General features: G+C 43.8%; 1 protein-coding gene across 1 annotated transcript; it reads right to left on the bottom strand.

The window, feature by feature from the left end:
• Positions 1–3361: 3361 nt before the first annotated feature.
• On the bottom strand, positions 3362–15923 carry g3bp1 (GTPase activating protein (SH3 domain) binding protein 1). Its single transcript, XM_051420390.1, has 12 exons — positions 15774–15923; positions 12261–12377; positions 11990–12071; positions 9531–9704; positions 9310–9400; positions 8204–8297; positions 7855–8101; positions 7402–7506; positions 6023–6140; positions 5291–5416; positions 4911–5020; positions 3362–4648 (listed from the first exon to the last, which is right to left on the bottom strand). The coding sequence occupies exons 2-12, from the start codon at positions 12353–12355 to the stop codon at positions 4400–4402; spliced, it is 1491 nt and encodes a 496-aa protein (XP_051276350.1). The 5' UTR covers positions 12356–12377; positions 15774–15923; the 3' UTR covers positions 3362–4399.
• Positions 15924–17293: the final 1370 nt, after the last annotated feature.

Raw genomic sequence — 17293 nt, 5'->3', positions numbered from 1 at the left:
TTGCCATTCATTATAAATGCAAACACACACACACACACAGTGGCCATCCTGAGTCATGCAGCAGTGCACAGTGAGACAGCTCTTATACATGTTTAACGGATTGGGGTTAATTTGGTTTCTTTCAGTTTTTAATTAGAAAATAAGATATCAAAAATAGAAAAATGTCTTACAGTGATTCCCAACCTGGGGGTCGCAAAGCCTTCTTGATTTTAAAGTGTGTAAGAAAACTTTAAAAATACAAAGTAAGGCTATATCTCAGCATTCGGTTCAAAAGTAAATGTCAAGTAAATTGTCTAAGAGAGCAATGGCCAAGTGTCAGGGACAAGAAAACACTGGATTTGTCAAAAAAGAAGCCTAAGTATGTGTGATTGTTAAAAAAATAATAATAATAATACAGACAGAGAACTGGGGGAAAAAAATCCCTAAACAGGAAATTAATCTGCTCAAAATTCATCCAAATCCCTCGTTTTACACAAACTTCCTGTAGTTACTGAGTTCACTGTTTGGGTTCATTGTACAATTTTCAATACAATATGAAATATCTATAAAATGTGTCACTTGGTCAGTTTACTAAATGATAGAAAAATGTTGGGAACCACTGTTTTAGGAGATTTGATGAGTTAGAGGTCAGAGAGTGAACAGAATTTATTTTGCACCTTAATACAACAGAGGCTTAAGATTAACAACAAAGTGCCAAATTCAACAGTATTCAACATGACGTAACTATGACAGAAATAAATAACACTTTATACAATGGGTGTGTTTTTTAATCACATTGTGATGGTGATGGGAGGGGTGTAGCAACAGTCTCCTCAGTCTCACTCAGTGTAGTAGTGTAAGTGAGGACAGTCTTTCTGAGGACATTCTGTCCAGTCCTCACTTCAGGGTTTGGGTTAGACATGTAGTTGTTATAAGGTTAGCAACTGGGCTCCTCACAAGTGCGTGTGTGTGTGTGTGTGTGTGTGTGTGTGTGTGTGTGTGTGTGTGTGTGTGTGTTTGTGTGTACACTGTCTGTGTGCTTGGGGTCTCGCTGCCAGCTGGATCAAGACATGCTGGAAGCCATGTCGGTCCACGAATACTAATAATGTGTCTGTTCACAGCATGAGCGCTGCACTCACACTGAATACTGATACACACAACAGTATAGTATGTGTACAAGCTAGCCATATGTCCACACAGGCTGTACTGTAACTGAAACACTAATTTCCATAAGGGCCAACACAGATCCTACCTACCTGTTTGCTAATAGGCTCATGTCAAATATTATTTAAAAAACCCAAATTCTGCTGATATTGATTCAATTTAAAGATTTAAATGAACCTTTACTTATTATTAGAGGATTATTGGATTAAAAAAGAGCTGTAATCTGGTTCATTGTGCAGCCAGTTAATCTGCTCTGTGGTATCATACACAGTCTGTATGTACATACTTACATGAACTGCACTTAACACACACACCAACACCTTCAGCAAGCTCCGGGCTCTGTCCTCCACACACTGTTCAGTTCAGCCTGAGTTCAAGTGAAGGCAGCGGAGTAGAGGAAACAACCCCTGAGAGAATGTGTGTGAGGAGCTGAGCCCGGTCCCGCTCTCTCTCTCTCGCTCTCTCACACACACACACACCTGAATTCACCTGGGTCTCTACCTTTGTGAAAGCTCTCGTTGCCTCAACCACAACTACAAAGTTAAAATGGAGCAGCTTGGAGTTGAGTAAAGAAGAAATGAAAAGGGAAGGTAACTTAAAGCCCGAGTAATCAAACATTAAAGATCCCCTCCAGACGTGTATTCGATATATACAAATAGCTGAACAGAATCTATGAATATGCAAATTTTCCTCTCTGATCTCTAATCTTGTATTTTTAGATAATTTTTTTTGTGTAAATTATGTCTTTGTATCCGTTTGCACACCCGCTTAAACCTGAATTGCCCCTTGAGGGACGAATAAAGTATTTTGAATTGAATAAAGAGACACAAACAAATTGTCTGCTGCTTATGTACAGTAGGACTGTAAACATACATATCACGATACGGCTAAATCGCAATACAAATATGTGAGAATTCAAACCAGTGGGGTGAAAAATGGAAGGTAGTACTGTTTTTAAAACAGCAGAGGGCGCTATCTATTGTTGACTTCGCTTGTTCCTCTGTCACTCAAGTCAGTAGCTGTATCAAAGTGCTAACACGTAAGTACAGTTTTTGTGTTCAGATTTAGTTTTGGGCTATTATTGCCTGTGAACCCAGAACCATGGAGTGTATGGAACGGTTTGTTAACATGTTCGTCTCAACAAGTGTTTGCCATATTAATGCAGCTTTAAGGCGCCTATGTGACTATGGCAAATGCTTTTTGATGTGAAATATTGGTTATAGGAAAATGAGACAATGAAAACTACTTTTCTTTGTTTCCTTATTTGGAATTCTCTGTTCTGGTCAGTGTGTTCAGTCTCCAGTGTTAATTGTGACGTAACTCCGTCACATTAAAGTCAGAACTCTCCTGTCAGGTGGCATCTTTTACTTTTCAGCCCAGCCTCGGAGCGTGTAAAGTCACGTGAGAAGTGTTGTGTATAATGAAGGTCACCTGGAGGGGGCAGGTAAAGAGGGAATGAGCGGGTATAAAGCAGAACGTATGAAGCAGTAAACACACGCGTCTGACTTCCAGCGGTGGAATTCACCGGTCTACCTGATGTTTGGTGCAGATGCAGACATCTAAATAAAGAGTTGATTACCACTGTGTCTGGGCACTGCAGGTTGCAGGTGTATGTCTGGGTGCAGAGGGTCTTTAATGGAAGCATTAGGCCTGTTAGATATCATTTTCCTGTTCTGTCAGAAAGCTTTGAAAAACCCTAATTGCCTAGTTCAGCATTAAAATAATGGGGAAAGTGAAATAAGGGGAGTAGAGTGGCAATGGGAAAATACTAATACCTGTACAAGGTCACAGTGTTACAGTGCAAATGGAGCTGCAATAGTTACCTTAATGATACACTTTGGATTGAACTAGTTCAGCTGTGCATGTCATTTTTAAGCAGGTACTCTGCTGTAATGTTTCCTTTAACTGCATTATATGATTATGTTTTCAGTGTTTCCACACATCATAAAATCACCGTAGAGCCTAATCTGAACACCGTACGTGGGTTTATTTTCTACAAGAAATCAAATCACTTATTCCTGGTCCATTGTGATGTGATCTGTTCAGGTTTTGGTGAAACTCTAGGTGGGTTTTGATGGGCCGGTCCAAGCTGGTCGTTATTCCCACCCCGCCCTTTGTAACCTCTGAACCTCTTAAACTGTCCACATGACACCTGAGTTCTGGTACCTTGTCAGAATTGCTTAAACTATTAAATAAAATCGATGAAACAGACAAAAGGTTTAAAACAGTAAATCACTTTTAATTTAGTTCTCTCATCGGCAGGTGAGTTCATTTTAAACATGATGACAAATGAAGTGCATCGGTAGAAGAAGCCTAACAGATTTTGACACATGATTTGATACATGCTCCATTCAGACGCGTCCGTGAATCCACATATTACAAGCCAACATTATTACTCAAATAAAACCACTACAGTTCAGCTCTTGACCTGATAGAATAAAAAGATAAGACAGATCCATCGCTAGATACAACGGTGGCAGCAATACACAGGATTGCCCAAGCAGTAAAGTACACGTTCCTTTAAGAAACAGGGAGAGAGAACGCGAAAAAAAAAACCTAACCTCTGGGTTTTTTAATCCCCAATTCAAGTAGTTTTTACCCTTTTTTCATGTGTTTGCGTGTTTCGACTTGTTTCTTAATAAATTCAAGTTCAGCATGAAAAACTAAACGGAAAAAAAATAACTGACAAAAAAAAAGTCTGGATAATACATGTGTTGGTGGAGGAGGTGACAACGAGGAGGAAAGGAGGAATAGATGGAGGGGGAAAAAAAGAGAGGAGTGACATTCTCGGTTCCTCAGAGGGAAACAAAAAGCAGCAGGTGAGAAAGAAGAAGAATCAGGTTGGGGGGGTTGGAGGGCGCTTGGGGAGGAAGAGGAGGCAGCCATCTTCATGAGAGACAGATGTCGAGACTGGCTGATGAATTCAGCAGGAGCTGGCGTGACTTGACGGTGAAATCTCTCAACCAAACCTGCATCAATTACTAACAGAAATCCCTTCCAGATACTTTATATACTCTCAGTTAGGAGGAAGAATGAGGAGGAAGAGTCAGAAATCGGGGCGTGTATGTGTAGCAACCAAAATTCTGACTTCAAACTAATAATGCCTACTGATTTCTGCTCCTAGGTGCAATTAAAGAAGGGTTTTTTTGTTCCATTTTGGGTTTGTCCAATTGGTTCCTGCTGCAGTAAAATCAACAATCACTCTGAAGTTTAATCCAAATAGTAATCTAACTGAGGTTTGAAGGCCGGCTGCCTCTCACTGGCGCTGGGCAGAGTAGCGGCCCTCGCTGGGCCCGGCGCCTCGCCCGGAGCCGAAGCTGGGTTTCTGTGCCATTCCTCCGCGGGTGGGTGGGCCTCGGGGGCCTCCACCGCCTCCTATTCGCTCTCTGGGGCCGCCGGGACCTCCTGGACCCCGGGGCCTCATGTCCCGCCTGTCACCCTCCCTGGCCGACCGGGTCTTCTTCTCCTCCACGTTCAGACGGACGTCGCCTCTGAATTTGATGGGCTGAGCAGACGGGAAATACAGATTAAAACTCATCACAACTTCATAAAGTTTACTTTTTCTATTCGGCGCCATCAGTTTTACTCAATATGCAAATCCCATAAAATACCACACAGGGGCACAGTGGGAACAATAATTACCCACAGCAAGTACCTCAGGGTATTTCAAATATGCAAACTAATAACAAATTAATGGTGCACCGTCAAAGAAAAGAACTCAAAGTCCCCACAACAGAAGCCGTAATCAGCCTGAAAGCTGGTGTTACCTTGTTGCTGAGGATCTTCTGCACAGGTTCAGAGTCGTCAAACACCACAAAACCAAAGTTGGGTAGCTTCCCTCCACTGTTGATCCTCAGCTCCAGGACTGTACCATACTCTGCACGAGGAGGAGGGGGGGCACATTTTATTCAATATAAAAAACATTTTACCACCAAAGTGTGCCTCTGCGTAATACACCAAGGGCTACTTTGAATATTCAGAACTCAAAGATTTGTTAGCAGACTGTAAAAATCATCAACAAAGTAGCAGTGACTATTCAAAAGCTCTTATATTTCTAACGTACAGAATATGCGTGTAATGTGAAATCATGTCTTTCTATATCAGGTGGTTATAAGCTGCTGCACCAGCATCATCAAATCCCACTTACGTTCAAAGAACTCCTTCAGTTCGGTCTTGTCCACGTCGTGAGGGACGTTGCCCACGAAGAGTTGCTGGGCGTCGGGGTACCTGACCACCCTGCGACCCTCGGACTCACCCTGCTCCCCCTCCCGGACTGAAACAACAAAATCAACAACAGGTCAACACAGAGACATTAGAATATACAGAGTAACTGGCTGTTTATCAATTAAATAATGAGTAATGTACATTCAGTTTTACAATAGGCATTTATAAAAAACACTACAAACGATGCTATGTTGCATTTTTGCCATTCTTTTATTCTAAAACGGTGTCGAGGACGCCTTTAAGGACATTTGTAACTAAAATCCCATGATGGATGTGTGAGCCAGAAGGTGCTGGGGTTGAGTCGGTGTGTCAGAGTGTAATAGTGATGGGTATCGACAACCGGTACTGACAGACAGCTGACAGAACTAAATGTTCAAAAAGTAAATGAGTAAAATCCTAACGATGTCTCCGACTACAGTTTGAGCACCGTCTCCGGTCTGCGTGTGGATTTCAGGTTTGCTGGTGCGTGTTACTTATTCTAGCAACTGACACACATACTAGACTTTCACTTCATCTCCATGACATCCATGTTTTAATGTCTCTGAACACACCTGCAGTCAGAATGCTCTCAGCGCACACATCAGGTAGGATTATGTTTGGTTTATACTAGCAGCTATTCAACCACCGCACACACTGTATGTGTATGTGTGTGTACCTGGTCTGGGTCCTCTGTGTACTGGCGGAGGACCCCCAGGCCTCTGTTCCCTCGGCCTCTGGTCTCTCTGTGGTCGCTGTGTTGTTGTTTGGGACTCGGGCTTCACCTCCACTCGGGGCTGAAAGAGTCAACAAGACACTTTTGTAAGAAGAGAACGAAAGAGAGCAGCTTTTTCTGCTGTTGGGATTTATGACTTCACTTCAGGCAAATACACAACCACTGGGATTATCATCAGGAAGGTTCAGCCAGCAGGGGGTGTTTGTGTCCCGCTGCCTTCGTCTGTACTCGGGGAGACAAATCCAGTTTCTAAAGTCAACTCCAGAGTAACAGGAGAGAAATGTGTTCCAAACTGTCATCTCTACCGCTTTTAAAATAGTGACACATATTGCTACCAAAAAACAGTTCGCAGCTAAAAGAAATGGTTGCTTTGAAATGTGTGCTCAAGAATATAAATCCAAACTTTTTATACATTGTCAAACCTTTGAAATGAGGTTGTACTTAAACACTAGATTTATATTTATAATGTAGCTAGGCGAGAATAAAATCAAGCTTTCAGTCGAATTCCATCCTGATTAAATGGTATAATGTATCATTAAAGTGAAACTGGAATTAAAAACCCTCTCTTTTTTAACAGAATAGTTGTATTCATTTTCTGAAACAATCTGCCTGTCCCTACCTCAGGGCTGACTGAGTGAACAGTCCCTATATGTATACATATTATCTGAAATATAAGGCTGGGTTCAGTACTGTAAACGTACAGTACGTCATTTCTGCTGCTCGGAGGGTCTCTCCCATCAACACAATAACAGTCGTAGTTTGATGAAGTCGTGAAGTTTTCGTCTTCACTATTTAACACTACTGCTGATTAAAAGTGCCTCAGGCAGAAATTGTTCACAGATGAGGTAATAATACATATCCTGAGCTTATAAATGAGACCTGTTGAAGACCATTATGAATGCAACCAAAGACCCATTTCAATGTGATCAGTACTGGCTCCATGTCAGTTTCATATTGTAGTTACAGAATGAATACATGTTCTCTGAGAGACTGAAAAATTCAATCTGATAGAAATTGTATTAACTTCATTAATCCAATCCATATTTAAGACTTTTTAAAGACCCAAAATTCTGATTAATGGATTTTTTTGGATGGATTTACAGACACCCTTCTTAGGAGGAAAAAGAACTATTAGCTGAATAAAAACAGATTCCTCTGGGTTTGAAACATTGTTGGAAACATCTGAGATAATGTAAGTACACAACTCAAAGTGTATACACAGGTCTAGTGTTTACAGACAGTCTAATGCAGTAAATGTTACATATTAATCCTTAAAAAACAACTTCCGGCCTTTTAAACCAACCAGGTGCTAGCTAACCTACCGGTGCTGTGGGAGTGACTTTGACGACGTGTGGGGAGATTCCTGAGACTGGGACAGCCCCGCTGGGAGGGAGGTTCTTACTGGTGACTGACGCCCAGGAGAACGGCTGTGGGAAGACACAACACAGACATTTAGGACTGATCCCATCTCCATCTTCTCCAAAGAATTCCACAATTTGTGCCACATTTAAGCAGATTGATCTGCATAAGCAAAAATGATGAAGAAACCCAGACACCCTCTACCCACATGTGTAAAACATGATGTGAACAACAGGTATATTACTGTTAGTTTCCCATTACTGCCGATACTGAAAAGGTGAGACCTGCACATCCACTTGTACCTGTCTATCTCTCATTGTAATACTGTAGCTCTCCATTCTGATTTCATGAGCTTTGCCAAGAAGAGCCAACTCTCACACAGGTCATCATTCTGGTTTTCACACGCTCAGACCTACCCTGATTCCTTCTGGAGCAGCAGGGGTGGGTTCGGCGGGCACAGAGGAAGGTTCTGCGGTGGGTGGGGCAGCGGCGGGGCTTTTCTCTGTCTGGTCGTCGGCCGTGTGTGTGTCTGTTTGTGTCTCCAGCATCGTGTCCGGCTTCAGCTCCACGACTGCGGCCTCAGCCTCCTTCTCGACCTCCGGCTCCGGCTCCGGACTCGCTGCGGCCGCCTCCTCGTCGTCGCCAGGAACCGTCGGCTCCGAACTGAAAGGGACGAGAACGAGACGGTTACACACAGAACTGCTGCTCGTGCTGTGGAACAACAGACTTTGTTTTGGGAACATAAGCCATGATTATGATCCATACCAGGCTACCGGGTCATAGAAGGGAGCAGACTCCTCTGCAGCAACGTCAGGGGAGGGGACCCTCTCCTCGATCTCCTCCACCTCATCCTCAGACTCTGAAAAACACAAAACGTGTTCAGGACAAACATCACAACAACCTCCTGCTGCTCTCAGTGGAACAAACGCTCAATTCTGCACAACGAATAGATCCTTTCACTTTTTTATTCAACGACTGTTCTCTCTGCGACAACTCAGGAAGTTTAAGGTATCAAAGGCAGGGATTGTGATTTGTACCGAGCTGTGATAGAAAGTGCTCTCACATTCTGTCAGTGTGGAATGGAAACTGCTCAGCCGATGAGAGGAAGGAGCTTAATAAGATAGTGAAAGTGGCATCAAAAACCACTGGCCTTGATTTGCCAGGCATCAGTGATATTTATAACACCCGCATGCTTGGGATGAGTCTGAAAATAATCAGAGACCCCTCTCACACGGCCAGGGCACTTTCTCCCCCCCCCTTCCCTCAGGTAAAGGGCTGAGCAGTGTTAAGAGCAGAACCACCTCATCATCAGTTCACTTTATGAACTCAAGTTCATACAGCGGGCTCTTAATGCACCTGACGGTTGGGTTTTATTTACTCGTTTCATTGACCTTAAGTATTGGTGACACCTTGATATATCAGTGCGATGTGTATTTGTGTTATATTTATTTGTCTTTATGTTTTTGTGTACCCTGATCACACAGACAGATCCCAAACAATGTTTCATTGAAGTGATAATGTATGATTGAATCTTCTGTCCGTAGGAGACAACAGAATATTTGTCACGATGGAAGCTAGTGGTTTAATCTTGGAATTCAATTTCTTGCTTTGTGCACCTTCAATCTACCATTGCCAGACATCAAACATTTTATGGTTCTTTAACTTGTTCAGTGGCTCCAACGGTCATAAATAAAAGAAAGTACCTGAATCCTGATGCTACAGTGCTGAGATAAGAAGGCGATTTCAAAAGAATGAATGAGAAACAGTCCGTAAGCTGATTTATCTTTATCCAAATATCACCAGGATCAGAAAGATCATCTCTATGGAGAATATGACGAGGTAGACAGGAGTCATTTTAATAAAGATCTCACCTTCTGGGGGCTCAGAATCAGAGTCGCCAAACACCTCGTCTTGGTAACGGAACACGTCGTTGTGGACGTAGAATTTGTTTGCAACGGTACCCTGGAGGAGAAAACAAAACACTTACTACAGCAACCGTTGCTGCACAAAACACAAAGGATACGGGATCAAGCATTCACCCGCGCATGAGACATTTGAGTCTAAAAAGGGAGGACAGGAGTGAAGTACAAACCTCGGGTGCCAGCACAAAGGTCTGCATGAACTTTCTCATGGGCTGCATGTTGTTGGACAGCTCGCCCATCACCTGCACCACCACGCCCTCGTTCAGGGTGGCGTGGGCGTCCACGTGCCTGATCTTGGTGTGACAATCGCGGAAACTCAGAGCCATCACCCTCTTATGGATCTCCTGCAAAAGAGTGGCAGTTTTCATTCCTTCATGCTCACAGATTATTACCCATCAATAGGAATATTTTCACAATTCTTAAATGTTATTGCTCTTTTTTTGCTTTCTGTTTTAACTAGAAAACAAAAATGTTTGACTTTTAGAAATCACATTTTTATCCCCGTTATAAACAAACAGAGGCTGGAGCAGCAGTCCAGACTTCTTTGTTCTGCACAGCTTTCCAAACCTGCACACTCGGAGCAGGTAGGTGATGAAATAAAATAATGATACTGCAGCTGTTTGCAGTATAAAAGAAAGTCTTTTTTCCAGCTGCTGTGATAAGATTTCAACCAGCCCCTTTCAGTGGCTCTGTGCTTTAACTCTGATCAGAGTCTGCCGTTCAGTAATCAGTGTCTGTGCATTGAGTTTTCCTCACACCACTTCCCTTTAGAGGGTTTTTGCTGCTCAGATTCATTTCTGCCAGGTAAATGTGTTACATAAGATCAATCATTGTCTCGTCTGAATCAGGCCCGAATGTGAGCTGTGCGTGATTCAGTGCCTCTACTCTTTTCTGTACGTTTAAGGAACACTTCACCCATTTGCATTAAGCTTTGTATCATTAGAACCCCAGTCATATTTTTGAATGGTCGTGCATCATTCCCTCGCTTCCCCTGAGAGGGGAGAAATAAGGATGTTAGTGGTGCACTTCCTGCTTCCAATGATGTAAAAATCATCATTTTGCGTCACTGGAAGCAGGAAGTCTCATATCTCTGTAGAGGGGGTGAGACTACAAACACTACTTCATTTTTTCCCCACTCACGCTACAGACCTATTACAGATCAGTGGGTGGGACTTCACCTGCAGAAACTAAAAAATTTAACCGCCATCTTGTTTGGAAGCTAAGCGGAGGCGCTGTCGAGCCAGACGTTACGACTACGGTAATCAATGTAATATGGAAGAAATTTTGAAAGTATGATGGTCGAATCAGATGTTCGTGGCTACCTTTATGAGCCGCAATATAGCGAAAAGCAGCTGAGGCTTCTGCAGCCGAGGCAGAGGACCTGCCTGTCGCGGACGAGGAGCCCGGACTGGCTTGAGCTTTTCTGTCTTATAACAACGTGGCACGTATGTACACAATTTGTTCAAGTATTATCACAAAGTTATTCCCGGTTAATACGTAACGTCAGCCAACTGAACTAACATTAACTTCTTTACTGCACAAACAGCTTGTGGCACGCTCAACACAAAGACCATGCATCGCTAACTGTGTGCTCAATGTCTTGTAGACAATATCGCCTAACAGCCTTTCTGGAATGGGTCCTGCAAGGCGAGAGATTGGGTCGAGGCCATCGTGTCGTTTTACCGGCTCTCCGACAGTATCCAGCTCCAGATGGCCAGTACTGCGGCACCGAGGAGTTGAGGACGCTCAGGAGGAACTATAACTGTCATTGTTAACATATTTCTTTTTGTTGTTGTTGATATATTTCTGTAAATAAATGGTTTACATTCACGTTGTTGTAGTCCTTGATAGTGTTAGTGGGAGCGGCTTGCGGAGCTGTGCATTGTGGGAGTTGTCTTTAATACAAATGCGCCCTAAAGTCACTTTGTCTTTTCTCGGGCAAATAGGCACCAAATTCATGTTACATTTCGACTACATATATATAACCCACTTTCAATAAATATTAATGTTTCCACGGGTGAAATGCTCCTTTAATATCAAACCACTTCCACACTCCTCCTTTGGTTGCGTGCTCCTCTGATATTTGGTCTGGTTTTCCTGCACTGGAAACTGAAATGTGTATCTTTCGTCACGACAATCGCATGGTAAGGGCTCAAATTATCTACCAGGAATGTGAGCTTGCGTGTATTTGACTGGCCACTGGCAGCTGGGAGGCTGACTACACTGTGCAGTAGATAAGTTGAGCCAGTTTCAACTTGTCGGGCAACCTCGTGTTCTTTTGCCGGAGCCCTCCGCTGCAGTTAGGAGTCGTGACATGAAAACACCAACAGCAGTATTTCTAATGTTCAGGTAATATAAAGTACCAGTTCTTATCACATTAGAGCAGCTGCTTTAGTTCATATTCTTACTCACCATAAGGATCAAGACTTTTATATTTAACAGAATAATAGACTGAATGAGAAGGAGTTAACTATGGAAATGGCTTCAAACAACGATTAGCAGAAGCATAGCATATGCACACACCCCCCACCCCCCGACTCAGTGTTGGTATGTGGGAGTTAAGTGCACTGTCGCTCTATGGAAATAACATTTTTAAGAGCTGTTATCTGCCTTTTTGAAGCCCACTTACAGATTGTCCATAAACAGCCTCTACTGGTTTGCCGTTGTTGTCCAGACCACCGTGCACGTAGGAGGAGTTCTTCCCGTAGAACCTGAGCAGAGAGACAAAAAGGTTCATTTGTTCCATAGGGGGCCATTTAAATAGAGGGGTTCCCGATATGTGCATATTAACATTATGTAAAATTGCAGGAGTAAATGAAAAAACTAAACGCTGCATTGTTGCAGAAATACAAGTTCAAGGGGAGGTTTCACATGACATGAAGAAGAGGTGACGGTCGTACCTGTGCAGGTAGTCGGGGGCCTGGTTCAACAGTGTGTAATACTGTCGGACAAACTCTCGCCCGACCAGCTGGGCACTTGGCTTCTCCATCACCATTTCTTTGGTCAACTGGAAATCTCTGTGGGGAGGAGAGGGAGAGAGGGGGGGGTTAGATATACTGATGACCTGGTTGACATGGGGCTGTTAATAACTGGGAGAACTTTGGAGATGTGATTTTATCTTCAGCTCATAAAGTCGGGTATTGTTAATACACTTCAGGATTTCCTAAAAATGTTGAGACCAGATGATATTTCCCCCGTTACAGAGGAAAAAGAGGGACTGAAACTGCTGCATATGTTTGTAAAATAATCCATCATACAACACTGAATCAATTCTTCCATTATCTCATATGAATTATATATTTCTGTCAAACCAAAAATACAAACTCGGGTGCGGTAAATTTCACATTTGAAAGATTAAAACGTTAATCGTAAAAGAGATAATTGATATGAGCATCCCCAGCTCCATCCCACAATAATTAAAGCTTTAAAATGAAAATAATGGAACCTTATAGAACAGGTACATTTACCTTGGACCCCTTCCAACACTACTACTGCCATGACAACTGTTGTAGTAACCAGCGAGCCGGAGAGCTCGTCAGTCATTTGTTGCTGTGAACAATACTTTGAAGAAACTGTGCCCCCCCCCCCCTAATAATCACACGTGGATCAGTTTGCACTTCTCAGAAGTGTTACGGCTTCTGTGAACGTTCCTGTGATGATGAATCATCCAGCCGTTCTGATTGGGGGCGCGGTCACATCCAATTCCACCGACGGTTTGAAGTGTAAATCAGGTTAGGTAAACATGACCTCTGATTTCAAACCAGCAGCGTACAATATCCAGCTCTCATCACGTTACTGGCTCATTTTTAATTCGTCTTTCTGGCCTGTGTTGAAATGCCAGCGGCGCCGAGCGCGTTTGATCTGCAAAACTGATTCTGACGAGCACTTGCTGCCCCATCTGGATGCACCGACGTGAAAACAGCCCGCCCAAAGGCATGGAAAACAAACCCAGACAATATTAGCCGTTTGCTTTTTGGATAAAAATGTGAAATTGCACAGTCACTGCACACAGAACGCCACTCCAACAGCACCGAGAGATAGATTCAAATGAGCTCATTCCAAATGAACGAAAACAGGATTCCTATATTCAGGTGATTGTACACTAATAAAAACAGCTGTGAATATTAGATTACTGTTAATAGACTGTTTCACACTGAGGTTGGGTAACATTTGACCTTCAAACATCTCCTGAAATTATATTAAGGACACGATTATACTCTGGTTAACCCATCAACTGCAGCTGATCTAAAGTCACTTACTGGATCTTTATTAAGGTTTAAGGTTGCAGAAGTACAGGATGTGTTAAACTTACACATCTGTTTAGAGGCTGAAGCTTCAGACACACCCTCTTCTCCATTAGTGTGGGGATGATAGCTTTTGTATCAGTCATTTCATGGTCACTGTAAAAACAGCTGATATCATGATGATGTGGAACTTTTTGGAGTCTGTACCCAACAAACAAAAAGCTGGAGAACAAGATCTGAACGCCAGGACATCAGTTCTTCATTATAACGCTTGTTCAGTCCCATTTTACCTTTATATTAAAAAAAACAAGGCAGCTTCTGCTTTTTGCATAATGCGATCTCAATAACATGTTGATTGATTGCGCGGCCCTTATATTTACATGGTAAACGCAGCTCGGTGCTTATCTTGCCGTTAAACGCAAGCAGTCACCTACACGAATATTTGCACATGGTGCCTACATGCCTGTCGGGCTTGATGGATCGCTCACTTAGAGCAAGTTTCAAGTCTCATCTAATTGATTTTCATACTGTAGTGACATGAAGTGAAACAGACTCCCGCCGGGAAGTTAGGCACAATAAAAGATTCATAAGGCTGGTGATATTGTAGGTTTGTGTTAAGGTTAACAATCCTCCGTGGTCGATTTCCCAGCCTGTCTGTGGCGAGCTGAGGATGCAGATCTTTAAAAAAAAAAAAAAGCGAGACACATATGTAGTTTTTAGGTTCTGAAACTTCTTGCAATAGTTGGGTATTGTAGTTCAAGCAAACGCAACTTAAACAGGAATAAATGGTTTGACAGGGACACACACACACACACACACACACACACCATTTCCTGCTGTAAGGCGGGCGTATGAAACAAAATGATCTACAGTGGAGTTCAAGTGCGAGCTCAATGGGTTTAAAAGCTTTTAGGGGGCGACAAAATAAAGTCAGTTTCTAACTGGTTTTCATAGGATTTGCTGACAATAAGCTCAAATGTAGAATATCACCAATCACTAACCTCTAAACACTACAGCACAATCCAACAGTGTTCAATACATGTGATTGGTGCTAGGGAAGCAAGTACGCCACTGTGGGCTGCGAGCAACCAGGGGAACAAGTTGCTTTCTGTCTGCCACACCTGTCCACACAACCTAAAGCCATCTGTTGCTCTGACACACACACACACACACAATTCATCAGATTAAACCAAACAGTGTGGCGTGGAGCAAACCCAACGGGCTCTAATGTTACCAGCGAACACCGTGGGGGGGGGTTGCATGGATCCAAGTTTATTTGAAGAATAAGTACATATAAGGGCATGCTACACCGCAGCAGCCACAGCAGAAAGCCAGCGAGTGTAAAAGTGTGAGAGCATGGCCTGCAGACAAAGGCCACGCCGTGCCCGCAGTGACGGACCGGCCTACACACACACACACACACACACACACACACACACACACACACTCTCAGCTCCGGTCATGGCGGCTCCGCAAGTCGGCGGGACTTTGCGGCACGTTTCCAGATTCAACCTGGGGTTCAAGTGGCGCGGTGGCCGGGCCCACTGGAGAGCTAAACCGCGACAGCTGGACGGGGCACACACGGCTCCCCCCCCAAAAAAAAAACTAGGGCAGACACGGTTGCTATTAGCTCGGTCCCCCCCCTCCTTCCCCAACACGTGTCCCGGCCCCGGTCTCCATTCACGTCGAGCTACAGTTAGCATAGAGAGCTAACAGTTCAAACCGAGGAGAAAACGCGTTAGTGGAGGAGAACCGGCGAGCAAAGGCGGAGAGGAGGGAGGAAGAGGAGGGAGAGGAAGGAGAGGAAGGAGAGGAGGGAGTCACGACTGAATGGAGGGCTAGAAGTGGGCTACACATGGGCGGTGGGTAAACCAGCTAACGGTGGCTACATCCCGACATTTTAACGGTTCAACATCTGCGCCATCACCGGCTGCCGGTTCCCGCTCCGCTAACCCCGGGAAACACGGTCCTGATGTCACTGCAGGTGGTGTAACCGCCGTGCTACCTGCCCCCCCCGACGGTTGCTAACGGTTGCTAACGGCCACCAACGGCCACCGTCTCCTCACCAGGATGTAGACGAAGCCCCGTCCCCCCCGGACACGACACAGGACACACATAACGACTGTTTTACCGGGAATTAACGACGGTTTATCCGAGAGGACGACTTACCAGTGGGTCAGTTATCAAAAAACAAAAAGTGCGTTGCTGTAGAAACCCGTGATTTCTGGGAATCACCTCGGCGGCTTCACAACGTGCTGGAGTGCTCGGTTACCGGTTTCAGCTGCGCAACCGAACCTGACATCCCGCCCCCTTACGAGTCGTCGAGCCAATCGAATTCGAACACCGTGACTCATCCGCCAATCGCAGGGCGCGGCTGCGAGGGGCCCCAGATTACGGCCAATCAGCAAGGGCTTGTGTCTCTACCTGGAGTTCTCGAGCGGGCCAATCACGTTGCAGCAATGGCTGAAGGTGCGATGGTTTTCACGCACGGGCGTCTACCGGTTCGCTTTTAGGTCGCGGCGAGCGGTGCACCGGTGTCTCTTCCCCGCTTGGGGGCGACAAAACTTTACTCGGTGTGTAAAGTGAGTTAATTAGAGCGGATGACTCATCAGATTGTGCAGAAACAATAAAAAAATTAAAAGAGAAAATCTTTCAAAATAAACTGCTGAGTGTTGCAGATGATTTCCTTCATAGCAGACACAGTGGTGGTGCATCGTGAAGTGAATGGGTACACTCCTCTAAAGGATAAACGCCTTACTCTTGGCCAGTAGGAAAAATGCACATTGTCATTTAAGTTCTGCTGCCTTGACTTCAGGGAGCAACAATCAGTATGAAGTTAACATAAGCCACAGAAGACGGGTGAGACAGCTGCATGAAGTTCTGTATAATCTCTGTCCCTTACTCCATCCACTCATTAAATCTGGACAATGTCATGTCTTTGCCGTCCCAGGAAAGACAATTCAGCTCACCGAACGCTGCTTAATGCTGCACATCAGAGGGGATATGAAAGTGGGTTACATACGCAGCCTGAAATATACCTGCATACACTCTGCACTACGCCACTGGCGCCCCATGGCCCTCGTCAGCCGGCGGCGTTTGCTCTGTTGTCATTGAGTAATATGGCACGTCACATGTTAAGTATTTATTTAAATCTTCCTAAGAAGCTATTAAATGGATTTTTTTCTTCACACCAGAAGTCAAGAATGAACTTTTCACACTAGAATAGTGGAATTGTTGGTGTGTATGTCGCTGTTTATTATACTTAAATAGATATAGAATAGCATACTCACTAACCCTTTAGAGAGCTGTGGGGCAAAAATGTGCTGTAGGACCCTATTGACCCCCTGCTTTGGGGTAAATTGATTACAGATATAAAGAGATATATATATACTTTATTAATCCCTTATTGGAGAAAAGCTTCTTTTTTTATTTTATACACACACAAGCTGAAATGCACATGCAGGGATTAGGGTTAGGAATCTGCACCATGTACGTTAAAGTTTGAAGCTTTAAAAGACGAGAAAAGTGCAGAATCTGCTTAAAATTCCAGTTTACTTAACATTGCATTTCCTCAAACACATTAATAACCTTAAACCATCTGATTCACAGTGAATATAAGGCCGTTGTAAGGCCCAAAAAATGTTTGTTCTATCACTGAAAAAGTTAAAAATAAATAAAGGAATTTAGTA

This window comes from Dicentrarchus labrax, unplaced genomic scaffold, assembly GCF_905237075.1.
Source record: "Dicentrarchus labrax unplaced genomic scaffold, dlabrax2021, whole genome shotgun sequence".
Taxonomy (NCBI): domain Eukaryota; kingdom Metazoa; phylum Chordata; class Actinopteri; family Moronidae; genus Dicentrarchus; species Dicentrarchus labrax.
The sequence above is the reverse complement of the archived record's forward strand: the minus strand, read 5'-3'. Positions and strand labels throughout refer to the sequence as shown.